Source organism: Dendrobates tinctorius, unplaced genomic scaffold (genome assembly GCF_039654945.1).
Source record: "Dendrobates tinctorius isolate UK_male_01 unplaced genomic scaffold, ASM3965494v1 ptg000055l, whole genome shotgun sequence".
Lineage (NCBI taxonomy): Eukaryota > Metazoa > Chordata > Amphibia > Anura > Dendrobatidae > Dendrobates > Dendrobates tinctorius.
In genome coordinates this window covers 6,037,498-6,054,670 of record NW_027361723.1, presented here as the reverse complement: position 1 = coordinate 6,054,670, position 17,173 = coordinate 6,037,498, and the positions used below count along the sequence as shown (strand labels likewise).

At 43.9% G+C, this 17,173-nt stretch overlaps 1 protein-coding gene across 1 annotated transcript in view; it reads left to right on the top strand.

The window, feature by feature from the left end:
- Nucleotides 1-1,231: 1,231 nt before the first annotated feature.
- LOC141091673 (ubiquitin carboxyl-terminal hydrolase CYLD-like) overlaps nt 1,232-17,173 on the top strand; it is a 32,987-nt gene continuing 17,045 nt past the window's right edge. The window contains exons 1-4 of the mRNA XM_073577363.1: nt 1,232-1,326; nt 10,978-11,472; nt 13,636-13,905; nt 15,877-15,943. Of these exons, the coding sequence (XP_073433464.1) occupies nt 11,020-11,472; nt 13,636-13,905; nt 15,877-15,943 (790 nt within the window). The 5' untranslated portion in view covers nt 1,232-1,326; nt 10,978-11,019. The remainder of the gene's footprint in view (nt 1,327-10,977; nt 11,473-13,635; nt 13,906-15,876; nt 15,944-17,173) is intronic.

Here is a 17,173-nt window from a genome sequence, read left to right as displayed (position 1 = left end):
TTAGATACACGGTTCAGCAGACAGTATCACACAGGACAGGATTAGATACACGGCTCAGCAGTCAGTATCACACAGGAGAGGATTAGATACACGGCTCAGCAGTCAGTATCACACAGGAGAGGATTAGATACACGGCTCAGCAGTCAGTATCACACAGAAGAGGATTAGATACACGGCTCAGCAGACAGTATCACACAGGACAGGATTAGATACACGGTTCAGCAGACAGTATCACACAGGACAGGATTAGATACACGGTTCAGCAGACAGTATCACACAGGACAGGATTAGATACACGGCTCAGCAGTCAGTATCACACAGGAGAGGATTAGATACACGGCTCAGCAGTCAGTATCACACAGGAGAGGATTAGATACACGGCTCAGCAGACAGTATCACACAGGACAGGATTAGATACACGGTTCAGCAGACAGTATCACACAGGACAGGATTAGATACACGGCTCAGCAGTCAGTATCACACAGGAGAGGATTAGATACACGGCTCAGCAGTCAGTATCACACAGGAGAGGATTAGATACACGGCTCAGCAGACAGTATCACACAGGACAGGATTAGATACACGGTTCAGCAGACAGTATCACACAGGACAGGATTAGATACACGGTTCAGCAGACAGTATCACACAGGACAGGATTAGATACACGGCTCAGCAGTCAGTATCACACAGGAGAGGATTAGATACACGGCTCAGCAGTCAGTATCACACAGGAGAGGATTAGATACACGGCTCAGCAGACAGTATCACACAGGACAGGATTAGATACACGGTTCAGCAGACAGTATCACACAGGACAGGATTAGATACACGGCTCAGCAGTCAGTATCACACAGGAGAGGATTAGATACACGGCTCAGCAGTCAGTATCACACAGGAGAGGATTAGATACACGGCTCAGCAGACAGTATCACACAGGACAGGATTAGATACACGGTTCAGCAGACAGTATCACACAGGACAGGATTAGATACACGGTTCAGCAGACAGTATCACACAGGACAGGATTAGATACACGGCTCAGCAGTCAGTATCACACAGGAGAGGATTAGATACACGGCTCAGCAGTCAGTATCACACAGGAGAGGATTAGATACACGGCTCAGCAGTCAGTATCACACAGAAGAGGATTAGATACACGGCTCAGCAGACAGTATCACACAGGACAGGATTAGATATATGGCTCCGCAGTCAGTGTCTCCGCCCCTGTCGCTGCTGATTGGTCGGATCCTCTTCCTCCTCGGGCGCTCGGTGATGACAGTCCGGGAGCTGCGGCCCTGAGCTCGGGGGTCTCCTTATTGCTGATCTGTGAGTACCCCCCAATCTACAGCTGAGACTTGTAGTTCTGGAGCCGCTGATTGGTCTCTGGAATCTGTGGTTACAAATATTGATACAAACTATCAACACAGAGAACAGGAGAGGAAGAGGAGGAGTCCGAGCACTGCTGACATCCTCTGTGCTGCTGTGTAATGTGCTGAGAATGGAGAGGTCTCCTGCAGTCCTATGTAACACCACAGATAACACAGTGATGACTCTCTGAGTACAGATAATGTAGTAGATGTCACCTGCAGTCCTATGTAACACCACAGATAACACAGTGATAACTCTCTGAGTACAGATAATGTAGTAGATGTCACCTGCAGTCCTATGTAACACCACAGATAACACAGTGATAACTCTGAGTACAGATAATGTAGTAGATGTCACCTGCAGTCCTATGTAACACCACATTTAACACAGTGATGACTCTCTGAGTACAGATAATGTAGTAGATGTCACCTGCAGTCCTATGTAACACCGCATTTAACACAGTGATGACTCTCTGAGTACAGATAATGTAGTAGATGTCACCTGCAGTCCTATGTAACACCACAGATAACACAGTGATAACTCTCTGAGTACAGATAATGTAGTAGATGTCACCTGCAGTCCTATGTAACACCACATTTAACACAGTGATGACTCTCTGAGTACAGATAATGTAGTAGATGTCACCTGCAGTCCTATGTAACACCACAGATAACACAGTGATAACTCTCCGAGTACAGATAATGTAGTAGATGTCACCTGCAGTCCCATGTAACACCACAGATAACACGGTGATAACTCTCCGAGTACAGATAATGTAGTAGCTGTCACCTGCAGTCCTATGTAACACCACAGATAACACAGTGATAACTCTCTGAGTACAGATAATGTAGTAGATGTCACCTGCAGTCCTGTGTAACACCACAGATAACACAGTGATGACTCTCTGAGTACAGATAATGTAGTAGATGTCACCTGCAGTCCTATGTAACACCACAGATAACACAGTGATAACTCTCTGAGTACAGATAATGTAGTAGATGTCACCTGCAGTCCTATGTAACACCACATTTAACACAGTGATAACTCTCTGAGTACAGATAATGTAGTAGATGTCACCTGCAGTCCTATGTAACACCACAGATAACACAGTGATAACTCTCTGAGTACAGATAATGTAGTAGATGTCACCTGCAGTCCTATGTAACACCACAGATAACACAGTGATAACTCTGAGTACAGATAATGTAGTAGATGTCACCTGCAGTCCTATGTAACACCACATTTAACACAGTGATGACTCTCTGAGTACAGATAATGTAGTAGATGTCACCTGCAGTCCTATGTAACACCGCATTTAACACAGTGATGACTCTCTGAGTACAGATAATGTAGTAGATGTCACCTGCAGTCCTATGTAACACCACAGATAACACAGTGATAACTCTCTGAGTACAGATAATGTAGTAGATGTCACCTGCAGTCCTATGTAACACCACATTTAACACAGTGATGACTCTCTGAGTACAGATAATGTAGTAGATGTCACCTGCAGTCCTATGTAACACCACAGATAACACAGTGATAACTCTCCGAGTACAGATAATGTAGTAGATGTCACCTGCAGTCCCATGTAACACCACAGATAACACGGTGATAACTCTCCGAGTACAGATAATGTAGTAGCTGTCACCTGCAGTCCTATGTAACACCACAGATAACACAGTGATAACTCTCTGAGTACAGATAATGTAGTAGATGTCACCTGCAGTCCTATGTAACACCACAGATAACACAGTGATGACTCTCTGAGTACAGATAATGTAGTAGATGTCACCTGCAGTCCTATGTAACACCATAGATAACACAGTGATAACTCTCTGAGTACAGATAATGTAGTAGATGTCACCTGCAGTCCTGTGTAACACCACAGATAACACAGTGATGACTCTCTGAGTACAGATAATGTAGTAGATGTCACCTGCAGTCCTATGTAACACCACAGATAACACAGTGATAACTCTCTGAGTACAGATAATGTAGTAGATGTCACCTGCAGTCCTATGTAACACCACAGATAACACAGTGATAACTCTCTGAGTACAGATAATGCAGTAGATGTCACCTGCAGTCCTATGTAACACCATAGATAACACAGTGATAACTCTCTGAGTACAGATAATGTAGTAGATGTCACCTGCAGTCCAATGTAACACCACAGATAACACAGTGATGACTCTCCGAGTACAGATAATGTAGTAGATGTCACCTGCAGTCCTATGTAACACCATAGATAACACAGTGATAACTCTCTGAGTACAGATAATGTAGTAGATGTCACCTGCAGTCCTATGTAACACCACAGATAACACAGTGATGACTCTCCGAGTGCAGATAATGTAGTAGATGTCACCTGCAGTCCTATGTAACACCACAGATAACACAGTGATAACTCTCTGAGTACAGATAATGTAGTAGATGTCACCTGCAGTCCTATGTAACACCACAGATAACACAGTGATAACTCTCTGAGTACAGATAATGTAGTAGATGTCACCTGCAGTCCTATGTAACACCACAGATAACAGTGATAGCTCTCTGAGTACAGATAATGTAGTAGATGTCACCTGCAGTCCTATGTAACACCACAGATAACACAGTGATGACTCTGAGTACAGATAATGTAGTAGCTGTCACCTGCAGTCCTATGTAACACCACAGATAACACAGTGATAACTCTCTGAGTACAGATAATGTAGTAGATGTCACCTGCAGTCCTATGTAACACCACAGATAACACAGTGATAACTCTCTGAGTACAGATAATGTAGTAGATGTCACCTGCAGTCCTATGTAACACCATAGATAACACAGTGATAACTCTCTGAGTACAGATAATGCAGTAGATGTCACCTGCAGTCCTATGTAACACCATAGATAACACAGTGATAACTCTCTGAGTACAGATAATGTAGTAGATGTCACCTGCAGTCCTATGTAACACCACAGATAACACAGTGATGACTCTCCGAGTACAGATAATGTAGTAGATGTCACCTGCAGTCCTATGTAACACCACAGATAACACAGTGATGACTCTCCGAGTACAGATAATGTAGTAGATGTCACCTGCAGTCCTATGTAACACCACAGATAACACAGTGATAACTCTCTGAGTACAGATAATGTAGTAGATGTCACCTGCAGTCCTATGTAACACCACAGATAACACAGTGATAACTCTCTGAGTACAGATAATGTAGTAGATGTCACCTGCAGTCCTATGTAATACCACGGATAACACAGTGATAACTCTCTGAGTACAGATAATGTAGTAGATGTCACCTGCAGTCCTATGTAACACCACATTTAACACAGTGATGACTCTCTGAGTACAGATAATGTAGTAGATGTCACCTGCAGTCCTATGTAACACCACATTTAACACAGTGATGACTCTCTGAGTACAGATAATGTAGTAGATGTCACCTGCAGTCCTATGTAACACAACAGATAACACAGTGATAACTCTCTGAGTACAGATAATGTAGTAGATGTCACCTGCAGTCCTATGTAACACCACATTTAACACAGTGATGACTCTCTGAGTACAGATAATGTAGTAGATGTCACCTGCAGTCCTATGTAACACCACAGATAACACAGTGATAACTCTCCGAGTACAGATAATGTAGTAGATGTCACCTGCAGTCCCATGTAACACCACAGATAACACGGTGATAACTCTCCGAGTACAGATAATGTAGTAGATGTCATCTGCAGTCCTATGTAACACCACAGATAACACAGTGATAACTCTCCGAGTACAGATAATGTAGTAGATGTCACCTGCAGTCCTATGTAACACCACAGATAACACAGTGATAACTCTCCGAGTACAGATAATGTAGTAGATGTCACCTGCAGTCCTATGTAACACCACAGATAACACAGTGATAACTCTCTGAGTACAGATAATGTAGTAGATGTCACCTGCAGTCCTATGTAACACCACAGATAACACAGTGATAACTCTCTGAGTACAGATAATGTAGTAGATGTCACCTGCAGTCCTGTGTAACACCACAGATAACACAGTGATAACTCTCTGAGTACAGATAATGTAGTAGATGTCACCTGCAGTCCTATGTAACACCACAGATAACACAGTGATAACTCTCTGAGTACAGATAATGTAGTAGATGTCACCTGCAGTCCTATGTAACACCATAGATAACACAGTGATAACTCTCTGAGTACAGATAATGCAGTAGATATTACCTGCAGTCCTATGTAACACCATAGATAACACAGTGATAACTCTCTGAGTACAGATAATGTAGTAGATGTCACCTGCAGTCCAATGTAACACCACAGATAACACAGTGATGACTCTCCGAGTACAGATAATGTAGTAGATGTCACCTGCAGTCCTATGTAACACCATAGATAACACAGTGATGACTCTCTGAGTACAGATAATGTAGTAGATGTCACCTGCAGTCCTATGTAACACCACAGATAACACAGTGATGACTCTCCGAGTACAGATAATGTAGTAGATGTCACCTGCAGTCCTATGTAACACCACAGATAACACAGTGATAACTCTCTGAGTACAGATAATGTAGTAGATGTCACCTGCAGTCCTATGTAACACCACAGATAACACAGTGATAACTCTCTGAGTACAGATAATGTAGTAGATGTCACCTGCAGTCCTATGTAACACCACAGATAACAGTGATAGCTCTCTGAGTACAGATAATGTAATAGATGTCACCTGCAGTCCTATGTAACACCACAGATAACACAGTGATGACTCTGAGTACAGATAATGTAGTAGCTGTCACCTGCAGTCCTATGTAACACCACAGATAACACAGTGATAACTCTCTGAGTACAGATAATGTAGTAGATGTCACCTGCAGTCCTATGTAACACCACAGATAACACAGTGATGACTCTCTGAGTACAGATAATGTAGTAGATGTCACCTGCAGTCCTATGTAACACCATAGATAACACAGTGATAACTCTCTGAGTACAGATAATGTAGTAGATGTCACCTGCAGTCCTGTGTAACACCACAGATAACACAGTGATGACTCTCTGAGTACAGATAATGTAGTAGATGTCACCTGCAGTCCTATGTAACACCACAGATAACACAGTGATAACTCTCTGAGTACAGATAATGTAGTAGATGTCACCTGCAGTCCTATGTAACACCACAGATAACACAGTGATGACTCTCCGAGTACAGATAATGTAGTAGATGTCACCTGCAGTCCTATGTAACACCACAGATAACACAGTGATAACTCTCTGAGTACAGATAATGTAGTAGATGTCACCTGCAGTCCTATGTAACACCACAGATAACACAGTGATAACTCTCTGAGTACAGATAATGTAGTAGATGTCACCTGCAGTCCTATGTAACACCACAGATAACAGTGATAGCTCTCTGAGTACAGATAATGTAGTAGATGTCACCTGCAGTCCTATGTAACACCACAGATAACACAGTGATGACTCTGAGTACAGATAATGTAGTAGCTGTCACCTGCAGTCCTATGTAACACCACAGATAACACAGTGATAACTCTCTGAGTACAGATAATGTAGTAGATGTCACCTGCAGTCCTATGTAACACCACAGATAACACAGTGATAACTCTCTGAGTACAGATAATGTAGTAGATGTCACCTGCAGTCCTATGTAACACCATAGATAACACAGTGATAACTCTCTGAGTACAGATAATGCAGTAGATGTCACCTGCAGTCCTATGTAACACCATAGATAACACAGTGATAACTCTCTGAGTACAGATAATGTAGTAGATGTCACCTGCAGTCCTATGTAACACCACAGATAACACAGTGATGACTCTCCGAGTACAGATAATGTAGTAGATGTCACCTGCAGTCCTATGTAACACCACAGATAACACAGTGATAACTCTCTGAGTACAGATAATGTAGTAGATGTCACCTGCAGTCCTATGTAACACCACAGATAACACAGTGATAACTCTCTGAGTACAGATAATGTAGTAGATGTCACCTGCAGTCCTATGTAATACCACGGATAACACAGTGATAACTCTCTGAGTACAGATAATGTAGTAGATGTCACCTGCAGTCCTATGTAACACCACATTTAACACAGTGATGACTCTCTGAGTACAGATAATGTAGTAGATGTCACCTGCAGTCCTATGTAACACCACATTTAACACAGTGATGACTCTCTGAGTACAGATAATGTAGTAGATGTCACCTGCAGTCCTATGTAACACCACAGATAACACAGTGATAACTCTCTGAGTACAGATAATGTAGTAGATGTCACCTGCAGTCCTATGTAACACCACAGATAACACAGTGATAACTCTCTGAGTACAGATAATGTAGTAGATGTCACCTGCAGTCCTATGTAACACCACATTTAACACAGTGATGACTCTCTGAGTACAGATAATGTAGTAGATGTCACCTGCAGTCCTATGTAACACCACAGATAACACAGTGATAACTCTCCGAGTACAGATAATGTAGTAGATGTCACCTGCAGTCCCATGTAACACCACAGATAACACGGTGATAACTCTCCGAGTACAGATAATGTAGTAGATGTCATCTGCAGTCCTATGTAACACCACAGATAACACAGTGATAACTCTCCGAGTACAGATAATGTAGTAGATGTCACCTGCAGTCCTATGTAACACCACAGATAACACAGTGATAACTCTCCGAGTACAGATAATGTAGTAGATGTCACCTGCAGTCCTATGTAACACCACAGATAACACAGTGATAACTCTCTGAGTACAGATAATGTAGTAGATGTCACCTGCAGTCCTATGTAACACCACAGATAACACAGTGATAACTCTCTGAGTACAGATAATGTAGTAGATGTCACCTGCAGTCCTGTGTAACACCACAGATAACACAGTGATAACTCTCTGAGTACAGATAATGTAGTAGATGTCACCTGCAGTCCTATGTAACACCACAGATAACACAGTGATAACTCTCTGAGTACAGATAATGTAGTAGATGTCACCTGCAGTCCTATGTAACACCATAGATAACACAGTGATAACTCTCTGAGTACAGATAATGCAGTAGATGTCACCTGCAGTCCTATGTAACACCATAGATAACACAGTGATAACTCTCTGAGTACAGATAATGTAGTAGATGTCACCTGCAGTCCAATGTAACACCACAGATAACACAGTGATGACTCTCCGAGTACAGATAATGTAGTAGATGTCACCTGCAGTCCTATGTAACACCATAGATAACACAGTGATGACTCTCTGAGTACAGATAATGTAGTAGATGTCACCTGCAGTCCTATGTAACACCACAGATAACACAGTGATGACTCTCCGAGTACAGATAATGTAGTAGATGTCACCTGCAGTCCTATGTAACACCACAGATAACACAGTGATAACTCTCTGAGTACAGATAATGTAGTAGATGTCACCTGCAGTCCTATGTAACACCACAGATAACACAGTGATAACTCTCTGAGTACAGATAATGTAGTAGATGTCACCTGCAGTCCTATGTAACACCACAGATAACAGTGATAGCTCTCTGAGTACAGATAATGTAATAGATGTCACCTGCAGTCCTATGTAACACCACAGATAACACAGTGATGACTCTGAGTACAGATAATGTAGTAGCTGTCACCTGCAGTCCTATGTAACACCACAGATAACACAGTGATAACTCTCTGAGTACAGATAATGTAGTAGATGTCACCTGCAGTCCTATGTAACACCACAGATAACACAGTGATGACTCTCTGAGTACAGATAATGTAGTAGATGTCACCTGCAGTCCTATGTAACACCATAGATAACACAGTGATAACTCTCTGAGTACAGATAATGTAGTAGATGTCACCTGCAGTCCTGTGTAACACCACAGATAACACAGTGATGACTCTCTGAGTACAGATAATGTAGTAGATGTCACCTGCAGTCCTATGTAACACCACAGATAACACAGTGATAACTCTCTGAGTACAGATAATGTAGTAGATGTCACCTGCAGTCCTATGTAACACCACAGATAACACAGTGATAACTCTCTGAGTACAGATAATGCAGTAGATGTCACCTGCAGTCCTATGTAACACCATAGATAACACAGTGATAACTCTCTGAGTACAGATAATGTAGTAGATGTCACCTGCAGTCCAATGTAACACCACAGATAACACAGTGATGACTCTCCGAGTACAGATAATGTAGTAGATGTCACCTGCAGTCCTATGTAACACCATAGATAACACAGTGATAACTCTCTGAGTACAGATAATGTAGTAGATGTCACCTGCAGTCCTATGTAACACCACAGATAACACAGTGATGACTCTCCGAGTACAGATAATGTAGTAGATGTCACCTGCAGTCCTATGTAACACCACAGATAACACAGTGATAACTCTCTGAGTACAGATAATGTAGTAGATGTCACCTGCAGTCCTATGTAACACCACAGATAACACAGTGATAACTCTCTGAGTACAGATAATGTAGTAGATGTCACCTGCAGTCCTATGTAACACCACAGATAACAGTGATAGCTCTCTGAGTACAGATAATGTAGTAGATGTCACCTGCAGTCCTATGTAACACCACAGATAACACAGTGATGACTCTGAGTACAGATAATGTAGTAGCTGTCACCTGCAGTCCTATGTAACACCACAGATAACACAGTGATAACTCTCTGAGTACAGATAATGTAGTAGATGTCACCTGCAGTCCTATGTAACACCACAGATAACACAGTGATAACTCTCTGAGTACAGATAATGTAGTAGATGTCACCTGCAGTCCTATGTAACACCATAGATAACACAGTGATAACTCTCTGAGTACAGATAATGCAGTAGATGTCACCTGCAGTCCTATGTAACACCATAGATAACACAGTGATAACTCTCTGAGTACAGATAATGTAGTAGATGTCACCTGCAGTCCTATGTAACACCACATATAACACAGTGATGACTCTCCGAGTACAGATAATGTAGTAGATGTCACCTGCAGTCCTATGTAACACCACAGATAACACAGTGATAACTCTCTGAGTACAGATAATGTAGTAGATGTCACCTGCAGTCCTATGTAACACCACAGATAACACAGTGATAACTCTCTGAGTACAGATAATGTAGTAGATGTCACCTGCAGTCCTATGTAATACCACGGATAACACAGTGATAACTCTCTGAGTACAGATAATGTAGTAGATGTCACCTGCAGTCCTATGTAACACCATAGATAACACAGTGATAACTCTCTGAGTACAGATAATGCAGTAGATGTCACCTGAAGTCCCACACCACAGATAATACAGTGATGACTCCTTGATACGTTAGCTGTCTCCTGCAGTCCCATGTCACACACTTGCCATGTGCATGCCTGTGGTTGGTGACGTGGGGTGTCGCTGCTCCCCGGCACCAGGGACTCGGGGGTCTTATCCTCTCGTCCTGTACGGATCTGGGGCCCCGGGATTACTTGGTGCTCAGAGCTGTTGGGGATTATGGCAGCGTTGCTGGGATTATGGGAATTGCTGACACAGGAGATCTCTTTATCTGTGCAGGTGAAACCTGAGTGTTCGGGTCTCCTCCATCTGTGGGACATCATGGCCGAGGTCAGAGAGGTGGACGACTTCCTGATGTATTTCATCTTGTTGGAGAAGGTCCTGGTGGGCGCTGGGACGGTGGAGCCCGGTAGATTGTGCTGCATGAGTGAGGAGTCCTATATCCAGAGAGTGACAGAGGATCAGAGCCTGGCGCACTCCCTCAGTGTCACGGTCATCGAGGAGAACGTCATGATAGATGTGGACGTCAATGTTCTGCAGCCTCTGAGCCAGAAAAAGGCCGCCCTCCTCCTGGCCATCCGCAGCCCAACAGAAAGGCTGAACTGCTTCCTGGACCTGGACAGGGGGCTCCTGGAGGACGTCCAGGCCAAGGTCGGGCAGAGGGTCCTGGTGGAGCATGAGCAGAAGCTTTATCCAGCACTGGTTCATTATGTGGGCAACACTCTGGACACCAGCGCCTTGCTGCCCCCCGTCTATATTGGAGTGGAGCTGGAGGTGGGTGACACTGTGAGATGGCAGCGGTGTCGGGGCAGCCAGACTTCTCTCTCCTGGCCTGGTCTCTATTATTGGTGGTGGGTGGTATTGTAAACTGAGGTGTAGGCAACCACTGTTGGATGGTCACCATAGGTGAATAAGTGGTGGAGCAGGGGTGTAGGTATCAATGAGGGTAGCGATTCTTTGGGTTGGTCTACAGCACCGTTGGGAGGTAAGCATGGAGGATCCAGGAGGGGCTTTATGGTGCCACCATTTGTAGATGGGTTATGCTTTAAGAAGAAGTTTAGCAATGCACTTTCTGGTTGCTTCAGACTGTGGCATATAAGTCCTTCTAGAAAGGGCCGTATTGATTTAGGTATGGGGGGGTCATTATACCGAGGTCATTGAAAGACGGGGATGGTTCTCATTTGGGGAATGGTTATTGCGTTTGGGGGTAGAGCTGCTATTAGAGAGGTGGTCTTGGGTTTAGGTGGAGGCCTATTGGGGTGTGTGAAATGTTCTTGATTAGGGTAAAGTTCTCTCATAACTTCGGATGGGGAGGAGTACAGTCAGTTGGGGAGGAGTAAAATTAATCTTTGCATTTAGATGGGAAGAGTAGGGTTTGGGTTGCCTTTAGGTTGTTGAGCAGTAAGTAATGGCTTTAAAATTGGAAAGTAAGAAGTTTATGTTTGTCTTTAGACCAAAGAAGAGTAGAGTTAGGGTTGGCTCATGGTTGCTGGAGAGTAAGATTAGAGTTGCCTTTAGGATGAGGAAGAGTAGGTTTAGTGTTAACGTTAAGCTGTGGAAGAGTAGGGTTAGTGAGGGGTTTAGGTTGAGGTAGAGTAGGGTTTAGGTTGGGGTAGAGTAGGGTTTAGGTTGGGATAGTGTAGGGTTTAGGTTGAGGTAGTGTGGGGTTTAGGTTGGGGTAGAGTAGAGTTAGTGTAGGGTTTAGGTTGGGGTAGAGTAGGGTTAGAGGTGGCTTTAGGTTGAAGAGTAGAAGGATTTGGTTTTAGGCTGTGGAGTTGTATGGATGGCTTTAGTCAGACTAGATGCAGGGTTACGGTTGGCTTTAGGCTGAGGAGTTGTAAGGTCAGGGTTGGCTTTAGGCTGAGAATGAGAACATTTAGTGTTTTCTTTTTGGCTGAGGAGTAGTACATTTGGGTTTGGCTTTCGATTGAATAGCAGTAGGATTAATGTTGGCTTTAGGCTAAGAAGAATTAATGTTTTCTTTTAGGCTGAAGAGGAGTTAGATTATCGTTGGCTTTAGACCACGATCACATGTTCAGCATTTGGTCAGTATTTCACATCAGTATTTGTAGCCAAAACCAGGAGTGGGTGATAAATGCAGAAGTGGTGACGTGTTTCTATTATATTTTGCTTTGAATGTTTTGGCTTACAAATACTGGTATCAAATACTGACAGTGTAAATGTGGCCTTAGGCTAAAGAGGAGTAGGGTTAGTATTGGCTTTCGACCAAGGAGGAGTAGGGTTAATATTGGCTTCAGGCTGAGAAGGAGTAGGGTTAGTATTAGCTCCAGGCTGAGAAGAAGTAGGGTTAGTAATGGCTCCAGGTTGAGGAGGAGTAGCGTTAGCGTTAATTTTTAGTCTGGGGAGTTAAAGGGTTAGTATTGGTTTCAGGGTTGAAGGCGAGTTGAGTTAGATTGATCTTAGGCTGACGAGGAGTAGGGTTAGCACTGGCTTTAGACTGAGAACGAGTAGGGTTAGTGTTGGCATTAGACTGAGAACGAGTAGGGTTAGCGTTCTCATTAGACTGAGGATGAGTAGGGTTAGTGTTGGATTTAGGCTGAGTAGTAGTAGGGTTAGTGTTGGATTTAGGCTGAGTAGTAGTAGGGTTAGTGTTGGATTTAGGCTGAGTAGTAGTAGGGTTAGTGTTGGATTTAGGCTGAGAAGTAGTAGGGTTAGCGCTTGCTTTAGACAGAATGAGTAGGGTTAGTGTTGGATTTAGGCTGAGGAGTAGTAGGGTTAGCCTCGGGCTTCAGACTGATGAGCAGTAGGACTAGGATTGGCCTTAAGTTGTGTAGGATTAAGGTTTTCTTTAGGATCCGGATCTAGGGTTGGCATTAGACTGGATATAGAAGAATATACAATTATATTGGGGGCTTCTTGTCGTTATATGTAAAGTGATGGGTTCCTTACATTGACACTGTATTGGTTATTCCACAGGGTGAAGGTGAAGGTCGTGGTAACATGGACGGCTCTTATAAAGGGGTGACGTTCTTCAAATGTAAGAAGAATTGTGGCCTCCTTTTACCTTTTAATAAGGTCATGTACTCTGGGCCGCCTTCGCCAGATGAATCGGTGTCCACATATCCACAGCCTGGTACCGGTAATCCAAGGGACAATGCAGCATTGTTTGTTGAGGATTCTTTAAAGCGAGGAATAGATATCACCTTAAGTAATCAGGCGGCTGCTGACGTTGTGGAAGTCTTATCGGTAAGTATGTGACTTAGGGTTTATGTGCTCACAGACCTAGGGGCATAACGGGTATCGGTATATGTCACTGGAAGTATAGTTACTGTCAACACTACAGAGGACTCATCCACATCCCCCCTATACCAACATCATCAACCAAGAAGACGGAACAATCCCAGGAGGAGTAGCGTCATGGTTGGCTTCATACCAGGGAAGAGTAAAGTTAAGGTTGGCTGCAGGATGTGTAGAGGTAGGGTTATGGATGAGTTTAATTTGGTGAGACATAGGGTTAGGGTTGGCTTTAAGCTGGAAATGAGCAGGGTTGGGTTTGTCTTTAGGCTGGGATGGAGTATGGCCAGGTTTGGCTTTAGGCCAGGATAGTGTTGGCTTTAGGTTCGAGAGGTGCAGGGTTAGGGTTCAATTTTGGCTAGGGAAGGGTAAGGTTAGGGTTGGCTTTAGGCAAGGGTGGAATAGGGTTGGATTTAAGGTTACGAGTATGGTTAGGGTTGATTTTAGACAGAAGGAACAGTGTTAGAGTTAGCTTTACACTGGAGAATCACACAGTTGGCTTTGGCTGGGGAAGAGAGTGGTAGAATTGGCTTTGAGTTAGGCAGTGGTAGAATTAGTGTGGACATTAGACTGAGGAGAAGGGTTAGGGTTGACTATAGGTTGAGGAGATGTAGGATTACGTTTGGCTTTAGGCTGGGGAAGCACAGAGTTGCCATCAGATTTAGCCTGGTGAGGAGTAGGGTTGGACTTGGGTTGGGCAGGAGTAGGATTGGTGATGACTTTAGACTGGTGATAAGTAGGGCTATGGTTATTGAAGTAGACATTGCTATTATCCAAGTCTCAGAGTATAGGAATGACTTTAGACTGAAGTGTAATATTTGCAGTCATTATGGAGGAAAGTTGTTGGATATGAAAGCAGCTTGAAGTGATGGCCAAGTCCCTGCCGCAGGCCCCTTGGTAATATCTGCCAATGTGGTGCCATTGCTCCTTCCTTACGATATATATTATTATTTAGCCCTCGTTGATAAGTATGGTGCTAAGATCTAACGTGGTGGTGGGGGGATGGAGATCCTGCTTGGACACTTCCTATAGAACTCCGTCTCTGTAAGTGGAATATCTGAAGAACTTCTACTGTCGGTAACTTCCTGTAGACTTTAGCAGAAGCTTCCTTTCAAAGTGAAAGAGTTAAGCATAAAGGTTTGCATTGTCTGGTCCGGCTCCGAGTCCGGAAACGGCATCATTGCAGTGGTACCGGGGCGCCTGCAGCTGACATAGAGGACTGGGCCGGACCAGTCGCTGGGTCCGGACTGTGTTGCTAAACTAAAGAAATAAATAAAGATAAAGTGAAAAAACGGAAGAGGAAGTGAAAGAAAAATGCTTTATTTAATTCTTCACTTTCACCCACGTAATCCGACACGTTGTATTAAGGGTTTACCAGAAGTGTTAACTCCTTGTGTCATATTTGGTCACTGTGGAGAGGTGCAATATCAAAGACTTACATCCTCGAGGCAGGAGATTGATCGTCGTCACCTTTTGTACTTTGAGACTATATGGTTTTCCACGCTTTCTTTGCTAAACTGTTCAAACCCCTTCAAGCTGCAAGAACACTGGGGCAAATAAGTTTTCACGTCCTGATGAAAATTCTCCCGTGTGATTGGAAAGTTTGTGCAGGATGTTGACCTTGCTGGTCCAGTGTATCTTTGGATTTCTGTCCAGTTGGGAAATCAGACTAGTTTTCAGCCATGATTTCTTCAGATTTTGCAGATTTATATTTACTCTCTTTCATCCTCTCAATCACCATATTTTATGGTGGGGATGGTGTTTTTTGTTTTTCCTTCTTGCACAGTGTTTTGCTTTTGTTAGACCATAGACCCCGTTCCCTCTCATTACACAGTATGGGCATGGTGATGGTGAGCGGGATGGATATCATGGGATTGTTTGCCACTTCTATCACTGTGTTCACCTTTGCATCATGCATGGCAGGAGGAGACCCCGCCCAATGAGCCGCTGAAGATTCCGCAGGACTCCATAGTGAAGGAGGAAACTCCAGGTACGTTCCAGAACACAAAATTTGCATGGGTGGGATATTCAGTTCCCTACCGCTATCCTGCCATGTTATCATAGTGACTCTAATCTCTATGCAGTAACCTAAAGATTTTAGATACATCAGGGGCTCCGCAGGGGTGGGCTGTAAGGATACACTATTAGGACATTACCTGGGACAAGACAAAGAATAATTTCATGTGTGCATTTTCTTAATTAACACTGAAGACATCATTTTGCACATTTCCTGTTCCTTGGGGGAAGGACGTAGGTCACAGAATCATAGAATCGTAGAGTTGGAAGGGACCTCCTGGGCCATCTGGTCCAACCCCCTGCTCAAAGCAGGATTCGCTAAATCATCCCAGACAGATGTCTGTCCAGCCTCTGTTTGAAGACTTCCATTGAAGGAGAACTCACCACCTCTCATGGCAGCCTGTTCCACTCATTGATCACTCTAACTGTCAAAAAGTTTTTTCTAATATCTAATCTGTGTCTCCTCCCATTCAGTTTCATCCCATTGCTTCTAGTCTTTCCTTGTGCAAATGAGAATAAAGTTGATCCTTCTGCAATGTGACAGCCCTTTAGATATTTGTAGACAGCTATTAAGTCTCCTCTCAGTCTCCTCTTTTGCAACTAAACATTCCCAAATCCTGCAACCTTTCCTCATAAGACAGGTGTCACGGTCAACGTGTGTCTGGACGCAGCGGTTACCGCAAGGCGAACCCATAACACACGTGACCCTGGATACAGCGCCTCCAGTGGCGAATTTAAATAATAAGGGGGAACCTGGGAAACATTAACAATGGTGGGCCCTACGATAGGGAATGGGGACATGGAGACCTCCTGCACTCCCCTGAGCCAGTGTCCCTGCACTCCTCACATTCCCTATACAGGCTCCGCACCTGTCGCCGCACGCGAACCCTAAACCCTCACTAGGGAATTGGTCGGTGCGGAGACTAATCCCACCACTGCACTAGAGACACAAAAGGAAAGAAGACAATACAGGGGAAGCACCACTTAGCTTTATGCTCTGTGCTTATGCTCCTGCAACAGAGCCCCACCACCTGCGTGCGTCTTCTCCTCCACCCGGATCCATCACCATCCTGGATCCTACACCATAGTGCAGCCTTGGCGCAGAGTCCATCACCAGTTGCAGCAGTCCAGTCACATAGTCCCAAGGATGAATCAGCCTCTGCCAAGAATCTAAGCATGCTTGAGTCCAGTTCTCGGCAACCAA